General features: G+C 39.6%; 1 protein-coding gene across 3 annotated transcripts; it reads left to right on the top strand.

Annotated features, from left to right (window-relative positions):
* Window positions 1–270: 270 nt before the first annotated feature.
* cchcr1 (coiled-coil alpha-helical rod protein 1) lies at window positions 271–7,508 on the top strand. Of its 3 annotated transcripts, none has more exons than XM_085420294.1 (19): window positions 271–431; window positions 678–987; window positions 1,071–1,238; window positions 1,385–1,502; window positions 1,722–1,916; window positions 2,123–2,286; window positions 2,393–2,507; window positions 2,684–2,794; window positions 3,955–4,098; window positions 4,199–4,309; window positions 4,587–4,693; window positions 4,804–4,916; window positions 5,045–5,117; window positions 5,673–5,791; window positions 5,898–6,086; window positions 6,383–6,484; window positions 6,649–6,794; window positions 6,869–7,016; window positions 7,112–7,508. In XM_085420294.1, the coding sequence occupies exons 1-19, from the start codon at window positions 362–364 to the stop codon at window positions 7,240–7,242; spliced, it is 2,634 nt and encodes an 877-aa protein (XP_085276420.1). In that variant the 5' UTR covers window positions 271–361; the 3' UTR covers window positions 7,243–7,508. The 3 variants fall into 3 exon arrangements, with proteins under 3 accessions (XP_085276420.1, XP_085276421.1, XP_085276422.1); XM_085420295.1 differs by having other exon boundaries at window positions 272–431; window positions 699–987; window positions 7,112–7,506; XM_085420296.1 differs by having other exon boundaries at window positions 289–431; window positions 745–987; window positions 7,112–7,506.
* Window positions 7,509–20,316: the final 12,808 nt, after the last annotated feature.

Genomic DNA, 20,316 nt, shown 5'->3' with positions numbered 1-20,316 from the left:
CTGCAAGATTACAATGAGGGAAATGAGAACCCAATTATATTTTTACGCTCCTTCCAATTTCCCATGATGCACTGCGCCGTTTCAATATGTAACAGTTATGCCTAAATGAACTATTAAATTTGTTGAATTTCATATACGTATATACATGTACCATAGAAACCTTAAAATGTGGGTTATTTGAACCGAAAATAACGACTGACACGACCAGAAATTGCCCAAATCGAGAGCTCTGAATGTTGCTGTTGTACCCGTAACTAAGGCAACGGTGAAGAATGACGTGACTCGCGGGAGAACAAACGCTAAACGCACCACGGCAGCCGTGTACTGTTTCCTTCCTGTGTAATGGCAATAGTTATTTAACATGGAGAGACAAACTTTAGGGAAGGAGAGGCTGATAGTGCCGACTGACTTCACCTCACCAGTACTTCCGAGTAAGTTGCACCTAAATTCTTGTTACTGTTGAGCTAAATAAACTGTTAATTAGCAAATGTTAGCTTACAGTGTAGCCCACTTGGCGCTTACATGAACTCATGTTTAACTAGTAAAAGTGATTTTATACTTCACGATTAGGAAGCTGTCATGTTTATCTTTACTGAGCTTAGCGTAACAATATGCTTGTTTGGGAACATGGGGAACCTTATATTGGATTAGAGTAGCTAATGCATGCAGGCACATAGACACTGTTTTATTTTATGAAGGGGAGACTCCGGAGGACCTCATACCCCCATCGCATTTTGCATCAAGTGCCCATTCTGCTGGAGCAAACAGATGTGTTCAAATCCCGGCGACACAGCCACCCATCTCCTGGATAAACCAAGGCATGATATCAGCACCATCATCAGGGGAGCCAAGTCCTGCCAATCCATGGCTTGCCATCAATCAGGCCCAACAGGAAATCTTGGAGCTGAGGAAGGAAAATCAGAGGATCTTGATGCTACAAGGAGACAGCATAAGGACCCCTGATTATCGTTCAGATTGTAGAGCCAGGTATATCCACTACATGTTTTATATGGTCTGTCACTTGGGTGGCAATATGGACATATTAATGTGGTCTCTTTCCTTTTATGCAGATCAAAAGACAGAGGAGGTAATTTGTCTCGATGGGAATCAGAGTGGCGACTGGAGGCAGAAAAGCACAAGGCTGAAGCAGAGAGGTTAAAGGGGCAGGTGGAGGCACTAAAGGAGATTGCAGAAAGATGCAGGGAAGAGGTCAGAGACAAAGACAACACCCTTAGCAGGTAAGAGATGTGCTTGTGTCATTATGTGACATCTGAGTGATATTATGTATTTTTTCCCCACACATTTAGTACGTAACCTGACATTATGGAGGTCAGCAAATAACGGTTTTGAACAAGCTTAACTTGGAATAACCTTTGCACAACAGACACAGCCATGAGATGGAAGCAATACATACGGATCTATCCAAGGCTAAGTCTGAACTCAGCCAAATCAGAGAGGAGCTCAGTCTCTGCAGCGCACAGAAGGAAAAAATAAGCTCACAGGTAATGATGTTTACTGACAAAACATTTCATTTCGACACTCTTGTAGACATACATCACCTGAGAGTTACTGGCATTTTGTAACTTATTTTGGCAGTTTGCAGTTAAATTTGTTTTTGTACAGTTTTGTGATCCCAATAAAACATTTTAGTCACATTTCACAATAATAAGGTTAATAAAGTCTGCTTTTTCTGTTTGCAATATGTCTGTTTTTTCTCACAGCTTGAAAGACTGAAAGCAGAGTCGGAGGAGGAAATTACAAGGCTGAGGAGAGATGCTGAAAGGAGCAAAGAGGAATCCCGGGAGCTTGCTTTGAAGGTTGAAGTGGGCAGGTTGCAGGCTGTAGAGGAAGCCAAACAACAGACTCTCAGACTATTAGAGCAACTAGAGGAATTTCGGAAGAACAAGGAGGTGGAGGTGTGTTTAAATGATCATAAACATTGTACTTTGGTGACCTCATTTAGGATTAAGGGCCTTAATCCAACAACAACTAAGTATCTCTGAGCAGAACTCTGAGCACTGCCTTCACTCTGACTTTGCAAGTAATGTGAGAATGTGTATTTGAAGATGAATAAGTCATTATGTCACTATTTGTCTGTGTCATAAACTTCCCTTATTTTCAGCTGCAACAGTTGAATGCATCCCATTATGCAGAGTTGGGTGCAGCACAAAAAACAAATGGTGAACTACAGGACCGACTTCAGTCAATGACCTCAGAACTGCTGCAGCTAAAGAGCACTCTGATGGAAGTATCTACTGAGAGAAATGGACTAAAAGAACATTTAAGGTGCTTCATTCAATCTAAAACGGAACAGAACTAAAGCATTTAAAGCACTCTGTAGTCACTGTTTTGTGTGTGTGTGGTGAGGGGCATGTTGTTGTTTATTTTTCAGCCAAATGGGACAAGCTTTTGAGACACAGTCTGCTACATTGCAAAGCCTCAGAAATTACATCGGCCAGCTTGCACCAGAGAAAGGAGAGAGGGAACGATTAAATGAAGCTGTTGAGGTAGAGGCAATATATACAGTATTGATTGTAATGAGCATACTGCAAAGTAAATGCATGGGACTTTCAAATGTTCTTTTCACTAGAGTAAAGGAAGAACAGTAAAATATGAATGAGTTAATGTACAAATTATATAATTAATGCTAATTGTGTGTAATTTAATCTTGTCCATTTTGCAGAGGCTGAACAAAGAGAAAGCAGCTCTTCAGACAACTGCAGAGCTTTTGACAGTCAGGCTTAACTCTGTGAATGAGATACTCGTCCTCCAAGAAGAGAAAATGGTGAAAAAGGTGAGTGGGTTTTCTTGACTTTCTAAATTTACATAGCAAAACATGATACAAAACTGTGTTTAAGACATCTGGTGATCAGCAGCAGTCTAATGTGAAACCAGCAGATACCTATGATTTTGTGTTGTCTCTAAGGATGTTTGCGGACCACGTAAGGTAAGAAATGTCAAACTGAATGTACATCACAGACCACATTGAATAAGCCGGACTAGTGAAACACACCTTTCTTTCTGTGTATATACGTTTAACTACACATGTAATATCTGAGATATCTTAATGAGAAGAAAGGGCTATTTTTGTACATGATAAAGAAATGCTGCTGTAGTAGATTAAAGAAATCTGTCAGCACAACTCTTTGGGTTTAAATTGAAAGAAATAAAAGTGTAAAATTACAGAGAACTACACTTCTGTATCCGTCTTAAGTTAACTCAGTTGGGTGCTCACTTCACATATGCGTACACTGAGTAGCGCTGCAGGAGACTGAAATATGATAACAGTTGGTAGAGATAGGTAATTACAGTAAACCGCTTAGTTTGTTGTTGGAGGCTACATCCTCTGTGATGCTCCGTTATCACACAGTACTTTGGAAAGGTTTAGCCTATTTTAGATGTTGAGATTCTTACGTGTCATGGAATATCATCTGGGAGGCGTTTGGTCAGTCCCAGATTATTTACCTTGTTGCATGTGATAGCAGCTTCAAACATGCAGTCAGAGTCTTATATCATGATTGGAACAAACTCCTAAAAGAGATGGTATGGTATGGCCTTTACGGAGCCATTTCTCAACATCACTGAGTCAGTCTGGCATTATATGAAGAGATGTGAGCAACAGAAGGTCTTCAGTACACAAATGCATTTAGAAAATTGGTGCTGTTTTGGATGCAAATTATTATTTTTTTCATTGGGCTCTTTGTAAAGTTGACAGATTTTAAAACCTGCTATATTGTCCATTGATAAGCATTGTCAGTTTACCTTTAGTACCCAGATCCTTTGTGCAGTACTACATTGTGGGAAAGAGAGAAGAAAACTCCTCATTTCAAGATGTAGTGCTTTAGAAAACATCAAGGCTAATTTGAAAACAATTATGCATGCTCATGTGGTGCGTGCACTGAAGTGTATGTGTGTATTTGTGTTTCCCATATATGTGTGTGTGTGTTTCCACAGACATCAATGGATCCACTTGTGGAGAAAGGATCCGAAGGCCTTCAAGTGCTTCAGCTGTGGAGAGCGAAAGTGTTCAAGTTGTGCGTCCAGCTTCGCTCAAAGGACATCGAGATAAGAGGAGAAAAGGAAAAACTGATTTCAAAAGTATGAAAACGGCTATTATTTTGCTATATCACACAGTACAGGTAATTCCAGCGTATTTAAAACTGTGTTCAATGTGGGACTGCAATGATGTGTGTTTTAGGTCAGATTTGCAGAGCAGCAGCTGCAGCAGGAGCAGCACAGAGCTAGCGTGCTCCAACACAGCCTACATGACAGGATCGCTGAGCTGGACCTCGAGAGGGTGGAAAAGGATGTTAGTACCAGGGCAACTGATGTGATTTACATGGCTGTCTGAAATTTTGATGATGCGTAATAAACTTCGGTCTGCCTAGGAAAGTGATAAATGCTCGTACATTTTTTACCACAGCAGATTATGCTGACTGCACCAAAACTTTGGTTCCCAGAGCCATTGAGGTTTAAAGGACAGCACCTGGGGAAAGACAATCTTAAAAACTAAGCACCGCATTAAAAACAGTAAAACAGATCTGTGAAAGATGCTCAGTTATATGTGGGAATGTTTTTCTTTCCAGGCACTGAAACAGGATTTGGCCAGTGTTCACAAGGAAAATGTTCAGTTGAAGTTACAGAGCCAGAAAGCAGAGGCTGAACTTAAAACCTTGACAGAGGCAGTGCAAAGGTAAAAAAAAATAGCAAAACTGAATTTCAGAGGATAAGGAAAGATAAGGAGACGTATTAGAAAAGTAGAAATAGAATTCAAGACAGACATATATTGGCTGTGCCTTACAGATTCTGTGAGGCGCTGGAAAGCAAGGTGGCAGAAGTGGAGGCAGCTAAAGCAAGGCTCAACACTTTTACCCAGAGACTGACTTTTGCTAAAAGACGAGTGGAGACAGTCCAAGGTACGTGTGTGTGTCTATATATATATATATACATTTATATATATATATATATGCATATATGCATGCTGATGGGTTAATAGCATAGCTAGAAGAACATAAAGAATTTATATCGGGTTTTGTTTTTGCAGCTTTGGTCATGAGGAAGGCAGCCCTGCAGAAAGTTGAACAGGCCTGTAAACAGCCAGATAAGGATGCTGAAAGGTACAGTTTATTTTTTTTATTTTTCAATGTGGGTGATTCTCTCTTTCACCTCTATTTCATCTCTTTCACGTTCTTTCTGGATCATAGACATACATTTTAGGCCAAGAGCCTTTATAAGCATCTTGTTCTTCCACTCACTTGCTCTTTTGGCTTTCTCACAAAAAGCTCATGTTCTAATATGTCAGGATGTTCTTGCATTAGTAGAAATAGTTGCTGCTTTCAAGCCTCATATGTGGTGAGATGAATGAAGGATCAAGAAAAGAAAATAAGTACGTGGAGGGTTCTGAGGTTAGATTTTTATGCTGGTATAGAGTGGCATACTGCATACTGATTTGATGGGACATATATAACAGGTGTCGCTAATGTGGTTGAAATAAGTGTTGTGAATAGCAGGTGTTGCTGTCTTATGCTGTCAGTGTATCTATACAAGATGATTATAATTCATGCAAAAAGTAACTTTCAGGCTGTTTAGCTTACTTTGTTATGCATCATGCAGAGCCTTCTCTACTTCTGCTTGTCTGTTTGCTGTACCATTTTATCTTTGTTGCCCTGCAGCATCAGAAACCTCCAGATAGAGCACAGTTTGGTGTGCGAAGAGAGAGACAGACTCACTCGAGAGCTCAAAAGAACCCCAGAGCTTATCGAGAACGCTCTCGCTGATCTGAAAGAGCAATGTGAGACCCCATATGGATCACAACACCCATTATATCGTCTGTTTGTCTGGTACATATCCACATTTCTGTAATGCATGTGTCTCCGCGCACTTTATACCCTCTGCAGATGAGAGTAAAGTTAGGCTACAGCAGCAGGAGCTGGAGCAGAGCTGGGTGGAGCTCGAGCAGGCTGTAGCTGGTAGAGAGGAGGCTGAGCAGAACCTGCAGCAGATCCAGGCCCAGCTGGAGGACACTAAGGTCACCCTGGAGAGAGTCCGCTGTGAGCTGCTCAGCCAGCAAGAGCAGAGTGAGCAGGGTGAGGCCGCTCGCTGTGCACCTTTCAGAAGGCCCTTCAGCTGAAAGCAGCTGTTCTCTGTGCCTAAAAGCTAACAATGCTGTGAGAGCGGTTAACCAAAAACAATAACGTTACAGACTGACCACGCACACAACACTGTGTTTTAGACTTTTATGTAGACTATAAAAATGTGCAAACATATACACTGAAACCTAATGCATCCCTGGAGTCACATAGAAGTATTGAACTCAGACACTCTCTGTATGTCAAACACAGTACTGAGGAGTGGTGCATTTGTTTCCCCTACCCTGCTTCAGCCCTGCAGGAAAGAGTGTCTGAGATTGAGGAGCGGTGTTCTGAGAAGCTGAGAGAAATGGAGGCTCAAGTCAGCACAGTCAGGAAAGAGCACACCAAAGCAGGTAGTAAGATTAACTGTATGCTGCCTCAGTACACTGCAGGTTTACATATGGCAATGAAGTCATATCCTTAATGCAGACTTTGCTCTAATATGATTGGAATTGTTTACACAGTATATAGCAGCATATCCCTGTGGCTTTTGAGGCGTCTGTATCGTCTGTTGCAGTTATGACTTTGCGTGAGTTTGAGAGAGAGGCAGCAAAGAAACTGGAAGAGATGAAGCAAAGCCGAAATCCGGAGAGTGAAAACACAAGGAGGAAAGTCCAGCACAAACAACTGAAGGAGACAGTGAGGGACAAAAACCAACACTTGGTAAGATTTTATTATAGCAAAACACAGTCGTGGAGATTTTTGCTTCTGTGTCATTCGACCTGCATTTGTTCCAGGTCACAGTTGCTGATAGAGGGCTGATGAAGGAGCACCAGAGAGCTCAGGCGATGGCTCGGCAAAACTCTGCTGCTCAATGGAAACCTCGACAAAACGCTTCAGAATGGAGCTGTTCTGTAGGCGCACAAGTCCAACTACCTGCAGATGGTAAGAAATGTCTTAGTTTTGCATGTTTTTTTTGAAGTCCCAGCATTTACACAGATGTGACAGAGCTGACCAATGACCTGTCTGCATCCTGTCAGAGACACTTCTGTGTGTTTTGGAGGAGCTCCATACTCTCAGTGCTGCAGTGGTAAACAGCTCTGAGGACTCTGCGGAGGAGGAAGGACAGAGTGACATTGTGGAACCATCCACCGGCAGTCTGCACAGCTGATACCTGAAGATGTGTCACTGCAGCCAGTAAACCCACCTTTAAATTCTAACTGTTGGCAGTGTTGATAACATACAGCTCCTGGAAATCATTTGTTTGAGCCAAACCACTTAAAATCAGACATGTCACATTTGAACTAAACAGATACTGTGTGTTACATGTAGAGTAATATAAATTTAAGGTTGTGTAATTCTTCGAGGATTCTGTGACAATGGTCCATTTTCTGAATAATCTAAATTTCTTGTCTTTGCAGTAAGATAATAAAATATATTTTTAAGTGAAATCTGTGGTGTTTGATTTTTCAAGTAAAATTAGATATACATGGAGACATTTTGACACGAGTTTCCAAGCCTTTTTGAGTCAGCCGTGAAGCTTAAGTTTATAAAGCAGCTGTTTATATAATTGGTGCATCAGCCATATTTTTTCTGATATGGATAACTGGAAAGATCTATAAGATTTTCACATTACAAAAAGTCAATATTTTCAATTCGAAGCTCCTTTATGGAGGTCAATTTTAAAATGGCTCTCAGTCATAGGACTGATGATGATAAACATCATGATGAGCCAGATAATTGTGCTATTTGTCATGTTGTCACGAGTGCTAATCAATTTTGTAGCAATACAAAGTTTTAAGCCTCTAGGTAAAAATACCTCATGGAAAACTGAGGGAGAGTGAAAATACTAATAATGTCTTGGCTTTTCTACTCTATTTTCCAAGATCATTGAAGACGTACGTTCCTGGAGAGGTGATTCATCATGGCAAGCAGAGGATGCATGCGTCAAACTTAAAAGTTTAAGAAACTTAATAGTGGATGATTTGAAGTTGAGTCTTGCATTTATATCGAGGGCTCATAAAGCAATATATAAGACGTGAGAACATTTAAATTCTTTTATTTTAAGCCTTTGATACAAAAGTCTTTAATGTAATAAATAACCCACGAAGAAACCATAACATTACAGTTTAGAATCAGTATTAGTGGATACATTTAATCTTGGTCATAAGTTATGATTGCGATGCATACTTTAGCTCATATCACTTCATATCAGGAGCAGTGACATCCCACTATCAGGGCAATACTAATAATTCTGAACCATGTTAAACACAGGTGTAAGTTCTAACGCTTAACTCATGTCCACTACAACACCAGAAGAGGGCGATGTTGTCAAAGATGAGAGCAGCACATATGCTGTTTGGGGTTAAGCTTAAAACAAATTTAATTTCACTATGATAAGAAATATATCCAGAATAATTTAATGTTGTTTCTCAAAAGATTTCAAACAACATAAAGGATCTGGGTTAAAACATTTAGAATAAATATTGCAATATTGTTGCTTTTTCCCTTAAGCCTGGAAAAGAATTATTTTACTATTAGCAGCCTGGCTGAATATGTAATTATAGACAGGGGGGCAACTAAACAACACAGTGGGTGGCTAATAAATTAGGAAAGCACTGGAATACAAACAATAAATGAAATAAATTGAATAATAACAATAATTTAACAAGAAGCATAAACAAAGACTTTTCATGTTTGCAGAAATATCAACTGACATGAAAACAGTTTTTTTTTCTTTCCTAAAATCAGCTTCACTGATACTGGAAAGTGTTGCTGTGTGCTTGTGTATGAGAAATCCTGCATTTGCTTCTGAGGCTGATACTGTGCTGTCAGAGTGCACTGTGTCAAATCAGAGCATCTGCTGTCATTGGCCCTGCCTGTCATTAAGAGTCTGCGTCAAGGCTCAGTCCACTAGCTGTTTTTCTCAAGTGGAGTGTTGTTTCCATTGGTTGTACAGTTTTGCGTTTTCACTGGAATGGTAATGTTTTCTTATCAATAAATGATTTATGGCCTGTATTATTACTAAGCACTGTATTAAATATTTATAACATAACGCAAAGAAAGTGAGGGCTACCTTGGGACTGGGAAAAGATGCCGATGTTTGCACATGTAGGGTCAGAACAACATGCTGAAGTCCTACTGCTGTTGATATTTAGGGCACAAATATAGGGCACTGTGTGCAGCTCATTGCCTTACTCTGTTGCTGTCAGCTATTCAGGTTTTCTTTCAGCTAACCATAGCTAAACTTTGCATGTCTTAAATGTTGTGAAAACCTGCAGTTGCAAAGCCTATTACAATTTGTGAAGTGTCCCCAAAGTGGAGTCCTCTCGGGGACAGTCCTCATTCAAGTTTGCTACAGCCAGTGACTGGAATAACCCACAAAACTTTTTTCCACAGCATATTCTCTCAAGGACATTGTAGCACTTCCTTAAATATACTATTCAGACTATACCAGCATTTCTTGTTTAATACCTTTAAAGCATTAGAAACTACAAAAATATTCACGTCTTTATTCCTCTAGTGAAGAAAACAGTTTGCATTAAAAGGTGACAAACAAGCATGCCTGACACGAGGCCCTGGTTAATCTGCTTGCCTGATCTTTGAAAGGTTCTTGCAGGCCAGAGAGCGGAGCAAACTGGAAGCAGTGTCTGAGGCTGACGTGATTTAGTAAGTCAGGGGTGTCGCCCACCAGAACTGCATGCTCCATGAGCCTGGCTGATGGTTGTGCACTGCTGCGGAAGGCCAGGCTGCAAGTTAGAACCGCAGACATGGAGGAGCAGTGATGCAGGCAATGTGGGGCACTGTTCAGTGGGGGTTGCTGTGGACCGAACTCTTCAATTTTGTCATTACTACATCACTTTATGTCACTTTCCTGCAGTGATTTAAATGAAGCAGAATGTTGTTATTTTTTTTGCATTAGCATAATTTTGCTGTAGGCTGAGCTACAGACCTCTGAGACTAAAATCTATGATATAGTGAGAATATTCGTGCAGTGGGGGTTCTGACTGAGAGCATTAACCATTTCATACAAGTCTGAGCAGAAAAGCTCTGCAAAATAATGACACATTATTCAATCATTATTAGCTTGTCAGACTTTATTTTCAGCTCTGCAGCTGAGTAATCTGTGATCTCTTATCGTTTCAGATCAAATTTAAAAACTACTTGAAGCCGCACTTTTTTCCCCCCTGTAGTTGCTTTTTGAAACAAATGGTAAACACGGCATCATCCGTGCATAAGTCACCACCTGTGCCAATCAGTCACCTTGTTTGGAGCTGTAATTGCAGTTCCCCTTTGGAGTGATCAGTGTAATACGGTACACACGGTGAGGCAGCAAAGCTGTTTACTCAATGCAGGAATGAAGTGAACAAATAAAAGGGACACTTTTCAACTTTTGTTATTATTAAGTGATTAACAAAGTGCTCTCAGCCTGTGCCTGTTTTCCTTTAAAACCATTTGAAAGGTGTGTCGTAGCACTTCACTCTGAGTGCAAACTAAGCTATTAAATAAGTATATGTCAGGAGTAACATCTACATGCTCCCAAAGATCATCCCGGGCCTGATAAATAAAAAAAGATATCAACTGAGCCGAGTCAAAACTCTAGAAATAATGGCTGCTTTGAAAGATCATAGATCCACTTGAAGAGAAACTGAAGAAAGGCTTAATCCCTCAGTTTAAACAGAAGCTCTTCTTTTACTTGTGGAGCTAGTTTGTCCCCAGTTCATCAGTCATCATTATCGTAACATCTCCCCGACTTAACAACAGCTGCCTCTTGTTTCGCCCTTTGATTTTAGCCTTAGATATGCTTATCGTATTCACAGAAAAAAGCCCTTAATGTGTTTCTAAAATGCATTTCAAAATCCATCACTTTCCCCCGTTTCTTTGAAAGTAGTGGTTACTGCCAACACTTCACAATGATAAAAATACAAAGAATGGCTCTCTGTTGAAAAAGATTGAATCAGTTTAGTCTGCGAACAGCGTCCACTGGCAGGACTTACATAAGCAGCAGAGAAGCAGCAGCACTTTCCACACATATTCACATTTTCTTTTCTGAGATTTCTAATTTAATGTTTCACTTAACTGGTCAAATGTTCACGTGTGTGTGCGTGTGCGTACTAATGTTCATTCCGCAGCATTAGAAATGATATAAACTATATAGAACATCAGTAGAAAAGACAGCCAAAGGGCAGAAAGTCAAATGTTAGCGATCTCCTTTAAAACATTAACTACATCAGAACAGCTGTTGTTGGGATCTCAATAGCAAAAAAATAAATTAATAAATGAGACAAGGGATGTGTGAGAAAACAGAACATCGATAATTAAAATTGCCAAGCTAATTTGTTTTGTTCTGTAAGCGCTTTGCCTGTGGGGTATTCAGTTAAAGATGTGGGAATGTTTAATCAAATTTCCATTAATATTCATCTGTGCGGCTGCACCTTAACTCCCTCTGGTTACCAGCATGTTGTTCAAATAAGGCCTCCTAATTACCAGATTTTAAGACTTTTATTTCATCCGTTCCTTCATTTGTGAGCAATCTGTTCCATATTTTGATTCAGTTGGTGGTTTTTTTCTTCCAGCGGCACTTTGTCCGAGATAACAGCCATGTGACAGTTTAATAACGTACTCTGTAAAGCAATGGACAAACGGACTAGTGAAATGCACTCCTTTTTGGGTCCATATTATTATAATTTGTCATTATGTCGAGACAAAAAGAAACACTGAAGCAATTCCACCATCTGCAAACAAGAAATTGCTTTAAGTTCTGGACTTTAAGAAATGTGTCTCATGATTGCAGAGCACTGTGATTCATTCCTCTGCATAAAAACGTTGCTGTGGGCGTCCTGTCTCTCAACAAATATGCAAATGCTTGAGCTGATAAGAAGAAAAAAAAAGGATGAGGGTATATAAGGTGGAATATAAACTCAAACTAACCTGAGAGGCGTCATTTTGAGATCATGTCTTTCCAAACATCCTATATTGCTTGCAAGTTTGCAGTCAAATCTTGGCAGCTGTTGTATTTTTACAGTGATCCTGGTTAAAGAGAACTTACGCATTTTATGGTATGACAGGCGCCAGGAGTAAAGTAACTATAATTTTTTAGTTTTAGGCCTAACCTGTGCAAACATGTGTTACACTGATTGCTGTGTCAGTTTGGAACAAATGAATCAATAAGCTGACAGACACCAAAGTGTTCTGATGATAAAAGATTGCCTTTTTTTTTTCTAAAGGCCAGTTTTCTGGCATTTTATTGAAAGAATTGAAAAAGACTAGTAAAAATAGAGCAATAGATAAATTACTTGTTGCCCTAGTTACAACATTTGAATGGAAGAGCATGTCCAACACTGAACATCTGCACCTGACAGAGGGCTGGAGTGAATCCACAGCGTCCCTCTTCATCGTTACAATATTGCACATGACATTCCAGCACTGCAGGTCTTTGCAGCCAAAACTTAAACTGGCTCAAATAGATCCCTCAGCACACAGAGTGAGTCATTTGCTAAAATGAATAATTTACATTAGCAATTTTATTGAAAATGTATACAAAATTACTGAGTCATGCTCAATTTTGATTTACAAATTTCTAACACCATGAATTGAGACTGTAGCAAATGTATCCATGTGGTGCTCCTGACTATTCTGTGTCATCCGCTATACCTCTTAAATTGTCCTGTTTTTTTTTTTCAGGCAAAGTCACATCAGGTCTTTATGTAAAGAGTTTCTCATTCCTGCTTATGCCTTTGTCACATCCTGTTAGAATTGTTATGATGCACTTTATGCTTGCATGACGCAGTCATCCTTAAGTCATCTTCAGTTTGATTGAAATTCTGCAACTAGGCTCCCAGCAATGTCTCCTTACTTTGGCATATATTGGATTTGTAGTGTTTAAACCTCCTGACACTGTCTCCAAGAAAATGTATGATTAATATAAATCTTCTTGACGGTTTATATTTTTATACAGTTTCAGGATTTGAAATTGAACACTGCAGCCAAGTTAAATCCATGTGGGTTAAATGCTTGTGCTACTTATATATGCATCATTTGCTTGATTTACCTTAGCACTATATGACTGAGCAGAAGTGCTCACATTCTGTAATTATCTGTGCAGTAAATTTGCCAGGTGGCATATATGCACTTTAGTTTCTTCATTAGGTCCATAAACACTGTGATTAACACTGTGTGTGCAGCATTTAGTATTTTATGGATGATGTGTGAATACTTTTAAGGATAGGGCCAAAATGTGTTTCATTCACTAATTCAGCTGTTTGCTGCAGGATTAAAAGGATGGTGGTAGAATAAGTAATTGATGACAATACAAAAATTTTGTGTCCAGAAGTTTTTACGTGGGCTCAGATCAATCCATAACCAGTGAATCCATGAGGTGTGTCCTTCTGTTTGTTGCCCCACCACTTTCTCAACTGGCTTTGGAGCGTGGACATCACGCTCGATTGTCTTTTTATGCTTTCCCAACCTGGAAGCAACATGAAGGAGCTCATGTATCGGATATTACCAAACGAAGGCGTCTAGCCTGGATAGCAGCCGTGAGACGAGCTGATATCAAGTTCTGTTACGTCTCCAGATATCAGTTGGTGTGCTCAAGACATTTTCATTCCGGTGTTGTGCCAAAAAGTGATTGTCTGCCAAAAACTGATTTCCAATGTTTCTGTGTATTTTTTATGTGTAATATCTTTACGTATGTTCGTAAATAGACTTCGGTGAACAGGGTTTACAAAGGGGTTATATAGAGAATTAAAACAATATCTGTTTTTCAAGTATCTTTACAACTCTCTGCTATTGTACTTACATTATAACCAATCCGGTCCTTTATCCCCACTTAAAATATTTTTACGGAAATATTGTAATATTTGCTGCCATTTCTGCTGTCCTCTTGGCCAACTTACTCTTACAAAAGACATTTTTAATGTTAATGAGATTTTTTTTTAACTGGATAAATAAAGGTTATATAAAAGTCACTGCCAAAAACTGATTGCGGCTTCTACCTTGTTACACGAATGTTGTTTGTGGCTCAAGATGACTTTATGTCATCCATGAGGGATGCATTTGACATATGTTTCACATATTATAGCCCAACAAGTTACTTATAGCAGTTTAAATACGAGCAATCAGTTTTTGGCAAATACCGGAAATCAGTTTTTGGCAGACAATCACTTTTTGGCACAACACCGGTAAGTTCTAAATATGTTCACATCACACTGTAGCTGAATAATATCATCGTTGGTGGTCTCGGAAGTTATAGAATTTGCGATCAAACATAGAATGGAGTGACTTGATTGGTTGATGTAAAGACAATAAATGAAATGAGACAGGAAGGACACAAATTGGCGTTAATAATTTACCCGATTATCAATGTGTTAACTTGCATGTACTTTACAATTATGGGCATATAATATGATAACGATATTTTAGCAGTTAAATGATAAATGTGTAACATTAATTATGGTGGGGGGTGGAAAATGGCTATTTCACTCGGTGCACTCCAGCTGACTTACTTTGACGACGTACTCAGAGTTTGGCGGCTTGAAAATAGCCAAATCTTGCACCCAGCCATTTGTAAATTGGATGTGCGCCTCCAGTGACTTGTAATTACGAAACTGGTTCGCTGTGTAAGCGCTTACTCCACAAACAAGATACGTGAAGATATCGGGGTAGGACAGTGGCGGTAAGTCGTCTGGGTCTTTACTCCACTGCCGTATTTCAAATGGGTCCAGATTTGCGATGCACTCTATTTTTTTTTCAAGTACCGCTGCTTCGCCTCTGGACGCAATCGGTCTCTATACCGTCCGTTTTCTTTTGAGCTGCTTTTAAGCATGTTTCTTGTCGTCGTCGTTTGTTTGATTCGTAGACCCCGAAAATGGAGCTGCGCTCCCACAATGCATTGCGGCGTGACGTCAACTCCAAAGCCCTATACTGGATAGATTACAGTAGAATACAGTACTTACTTTTGTCTTACAAAATAGCTCAAAAAGTTTTTTCTGCATGGTCAAATGCCTGCTTATAACGTGCAGGTCATTGAGGTCTTAAACGAGATCAAAACCTGCTGATGGTTCCTCCTTGAGAATAAAAACTTAAGGAGACTGCGCATTTGATGTTGAGACTTGTTTGTATAGGCTAGCTTTTAACTAGTGTTGTCTTTGTTGTGATTTAATATATTGTGAGTTATATTTTTTTTATTTGTTGAAGACTATTGTGAAGCAGTTACTGATTCTTATGTAGAAAGGTATTATATAAGTAAATTTTGCTTACTTACATTCTCTTTACCCTCACTTATACTTTGTCTTCTGTGCTAGCCGTGTGTTAGCATGTAGCCTAAAGCGCTACCCTGCCTTTGTAAAACTTCACAAAGCTGTTCCAGTAGCTGTAAACTCCTTTTCTTTGTTTAGGCACAGCTTCAGGTAACTTTTAAAGATGTAGTGCATGAACAACCAGTGATGTAAGTGAAATTGCTTTATTCTGATTGAAATTATGTTGTAGCCTAACAAAGTTTTTCAAATCAAAACTTGGGACAGATGTGAAATCAGCCTTAAAGAAAAAGAGGTTATAGATGATATTGTCAGTCTTTGCTTATGCCACCCTACTTGTGATCCTTTTGGATTAAACTGAATGCTATTATAAGTAGAATTGTGGTTTGAGGTCCTGGAGAGAAAAACAAATAACTGGCACACTAATTCATAGCTCATATGAGCTTCTGCTCATAAATGCAGTTAATTTTAGGCTAAGAGATAAACCTTAGTGTTATATATATATATATTAGAACAGCAAAGATCTAATGTTCACTCGTATAGCGGTAACATGACAGACAGTATAATAAGGTGTGCCGTTTTGGGAGGCTCAGAGCATTTACTGAAAATCTAAGTCAAGCCATAAATCCCAGCATTTTACAGGAAATGCTATGGAAAGGAAACATGAAAGGCTTTATTGTGAGTTTTACAGCACTGAGCAATCCCTTTTTATCTCCTTACTTTCTTGGGAGCTTTCAGACAACTTATTGCAGTCCTGACCTTGGGTGCCATAATGCACAAGTACAATATCATCATTTCATATCAGGAATTTCAGAGGTATTACTTTTATTGTTTAGTTACACATGAAACTCCCTTGGAAGCCACTGTGCTCAGCAGGGATTCTCCATTGTGGTCAGGGTTTTAATTTTGTTGCCTGTATTATTAATGTAAGTTAAAATATTCACTATATTCCTCCTGGTTTTTCTCTTTATCTACACTGTGATCCTGGCTAAATACTCACTTCTAATCAACCAGGAGAGCGACACGCCATTACATGGAAACTGCTTCCTCTTGATCCTTGACCAAGGATAAATGATAGCAGTAGATGCACAGCGAGCCGTTTGATTCTTAAGATGCTGTTTACATCTGGAGTTCTCCTTTTTAATTATCCAGTGCCAGCCCTCATCTATGTTATCTGCAAGGAAAATGAGGTCGTGTATATATCAAAGTGCTTCTGCTGCCGCGTATTCCTCCCAGCAGGCGTTTCCTCTAATGTCATCTTAAACGTGACATGCAGTCGTGCACGTGGCTGCAAAGTTTCACATCCAATTTCACAGGTTTCAACTCTGAGTAATGATGCTAAACCAGAGACTGTCACTATAATCAAGTGAAGTTTTCGATTCTTGAAACCATTAAACAAAACGAGTGAGGAGAAAACTTGGCTCTATATGTAATAAATGCTTTATAAATTATGTCCATTATAATAAACAGACTTTAAAAAGCAAAAGTGAGTGAGAGGTACATTTTTCAGTATATCTCTGGATCCTTTTGACAGTTACTCAGACTGAAGTTGGAATAATGACTCAGTAACTGACCCGTTTGATGACTTCATGAATGTGCTTGTCTGATGTGTCCAATTGTGGCTTTGTGCTCTCTGTTAACAGTGCTACTTATAACACTGGATATGCCCGTATTTAGGCCACTTCACTCCCTCAGGCTAACAACTTGTGTGCATAATTCTGTGGGTTATAACTCACAACTGCTATATATAAAACAAGGTTAAGTCCTGAAACTAATAGATTGGTATTGACAAGGGTCAAAAGGCGGCGTTCTGTGATATGTGTGGTGCGATTTTCTGAGTATTTTAGTCTGTTTCACAACAAACATGCAGTGACTAAAACAGCTCTGATGTCTGCATTTCCTGAAACTCTGAGTCAGTCTGGCTCTCTTTCACAGTGTACCTTTTGTCCCATCTTCCTCCCATCAACCCCAAGTGGTCGCAGCAGACGGCTCCCTGAGCCTGGTTCTGCTGGAGGTTGTTTCCTGTTAAAAGGGAGTTTTTCTTTCCTACTGTCACCAAGTGCTTGCTCATAGAGGGCCATCTGACATTTACACTCAATTGAATATTGCTGAAGAGGTTGTGCATCAGACAGCAAGCGGCGTGCTTCCTGAGCGGAGCTCATTTGCTCCGGTGGAAAGTGGGAAACATGCCCAAGGTGTACTGAAGATGCAGTGTAGTGATGGCCAGAAACCTCACCTAAATACTTACCCTTATTGAAATGCTGTCAGACGTTTGCCGGGGAAGTCCCGGGGAAATGGGGGAGGAACTGTAATCCTCTGTAAAGCCGGAGAATCAGTATACAGCTGTATGGACTGCAGACTCACACCGGCATGAGTTGTACCTTCAAACTAGCTCACTAAAAGCCAGATAGGAATAAACTGAAAGCATCTTCTTTATTGTAAATGGTTTTTGGTTTTGTTTTTATGTGACGCTTGTGCTGCAGTTAAGTTTCTCTCTTTACTTAACCAGGAAAGGCTTTAAAAACATATTCTTATTTATGACAGCGTGGGCAAAAGGCAAAACCTCTGGAGAAAATGGTATGAGAGCTAAAAAAAGAAACATTAAAAGTCAAAAGAACAACAGCACACCCACTACTTACTAACACACAAATGGCATATGGGTATGTAACAGCACAGGTCATATTAATGTCCACAATAAATCTCTTGAATTCCTCCACCAGCTCAAATGATCAGTGAACAGACACATTTGTTTTGGGAACTTTCATCAAAATGAGGCGAGCAGGACTCAATAAATATTGCAATTCGTGTGTGATGATAGCCAGTTAACAGAGGAATAGAGCGGACCATTGATGACGTTTGATGGGAGCAAACGGAATAGCTGAGTCATAATAAAGAGCATCAAGCTTCTTGAAGGGCGCCCTTGCAAGCTGACCTATATATAACATCATCATTGACTAACATGGAGAGGAGGGGAACTTCACATGGCTGCTTATTCCTGCAGAGAAATGTGCACGTGTTAGACCTTGTTTGAGAGTCTCAAGCACTTTCTGCTGCAACAGCTACTGTTTGTGGTTTAGTCGGTAGTCACATCAGAAAGATACCTCGTATAGTGACTCACATTAGCACCTTTTTAATACATGAAATGGAAACAGCGTTCTGTCTCTGTCAGATTTTTATTAGAGTGCATATATCGGCTCATTTTAGAAATCCCATTAAGTCACTGAGGTTTAAATGGAACCAATTTAATGCTTCTTTATTATCTTGTCATGCTTTACTTTAGTGTGCCGTGTTTTCTGTAAAGAGCTGAGGGGAGGGCTCAAGAAAATATTAATAAATCATTAACATCCCTGACGAGGGCACCGAACCCAGCACACCAGTAATCTCTGCAGGATCCCTTACCCCGTTCATTCAACAGCATGAAGAATTAAGATTTGCACAACAAGCTGCCCTTTGTGCCCATCAGCTGGTGATAGACCAACACTTTGGACGGGTACGTGTTTTGCAAGAATTTCACTCAATCTGAGTTCATGCTTAAGTGGACTGAAACTAATTGCATAATTTCAGTGAATGCATTTCTGCAAATGACAAACTAACACTGGCGCGTATCTGAAAAAAAAGGTCACGCTATACTGACAGTATATCTGTTTGTGAAACTGAACTTAATTATAGTGCAGTTGTTCTCGCTGCATCCTGTTAAAGATCGTAGTTGTATGCCAAGCATTAAATCACATCCAGATCAATAAGCACAGACACTGTTGCTTTTTTCTTTCTGTTTTTTTGCAGTGCTGGTTGTGCAGCAGTCTAACTAGGGAGCTTTAATGCTTTCTCCAGCCTTGGTGCACACATACACACACAGTATGTACACACATAGAACACATTCTGCTGCTCAGCTAATCCTAAGCCATTTAACTTTAATGTCTTTAAATAGATAAATGATTAAATGGAGTGAAGTTCAGGCAGAAGAGTTCAATAACTATTCCAATAGATTAAAATCACATCCATGCTGGGTGCTGTAGTGTGCAGGGCAGAAAGAAATTACACAGCACAGCATTGTAATATAAAACAAATGAAAGAAATCTGTAAAAGGCAGCTATTTAGTTGTTTACTGTGTGTTTTTAATATTTGGTAAAACCATAAATGCTGCAAACACTGATTTAGATGGTTGTGAACGGAGCTGTGATGTTCTAAATGAGAAACAGTAAAACAACAAAAAGAAGTAACATTGCGTTAGCAGAGTTAACTCCGAAGCAAGCACAACTGCTTTAGGAGAACTCTGTCTTCATTACTGGAGCATGTTTGAAATTAGCAGTGGGTTTGTTGACATCATTAAGTTTTAAGGGCAGTGATAACCCGGCTATGGCTGCAGGTTTCCCCCGCTGGTGCCGTGATACTGTTCTCCATTGTCAATAATTCCCATTTCTGTCATGGCTTATGCCGAGGCGGATGGTGAAGTAATTGGATGGACCATGTTGAACCAACATACTGGGGCTCAAAACTCAAAGATCTGTCTAAACTGATGCTTTCTTTTCCCTCCCCCCTACTGTCTGTCTGAGATACAGGCAGTTTTAAAAGACAAAACTGGTGTGAATTAGATAAAATAAATATAGTATAATAGTTAAAGTTGCAGCATCTTATCATATTTTGTGTTGTGTGAGTCAGAGTCCTCCTAGCTAGTGCAGTATACTTTCTTCGAACTGACCAGCGTAAGACGGGCTGCCTGAATGCTTAATAATGAACATTAAACATGGAGCACAGACATTTCACCAGAAGAGATGGCCTTGTTGTATATCTCAGTAACGTGCACTCAATTGCAAAATGTAAATATGCTGATGCTAGTAGGACCTATTCCTGTGTGTCGGTGATGGATTAGACACACAGATGATTTTGGAGGGGAGAAAATATGAGCTACTTTATGCTTCTGTCACTGCCTTTTTCATTTAGATTTTATCTTAAGTGACCCTAATTTCAATCACCTCCCACAAATGATG

The sequence above is a fragment of the Rhamphochromis longiceps genome, linkage group LG10 (genome assembly GCF_057381845.1).
Source record: "Rhamphochromis longiceps isolate RC_006_pf linkage group LG10, R_longiceps_female_GT1.1, whole genome shotgun sequence".
Classification (NCBI taxonomy): Eukaryota; Metazoa; Chordata; class Actinopteri; order Cichliformes; family Cichlidae; genus Rhamphochromis; species Rhamphochromis longiceps.
The sequence above is the reverse complement of the archived record's forward strand: the minus strand, read 5'-3'. Positions and strand labels throughout refer to the sequence as shown.

What these genes read in the sequence shown, in the direction of transcription:
- cchcr1 (XM_085420294.1), top strand. Translation starts at nt 362, where the DNA reads ATGGAGAGACAAACTTTAGGGAAGGAGAGGCTGATAGTGCCGACTGAC. An exon ending in AGGAAAAAATAAGCTCACAG is followed by an intron (nt 1,503 to 1,721) that starts GTAATGATGTTT and finishes TTTTTCTCACAG; the next exon opens with CTTGAAAGACTGAAAGCAGA. An exon ending in CCAGATAAGGATGCTGAAAG is followed by an intron (nt 5,118 to 5,672) that starts GTACAGTTTATT and finishes GTTGCCCTGCAG; the next exon opens with CATCAGAAACCTCCAGATAG.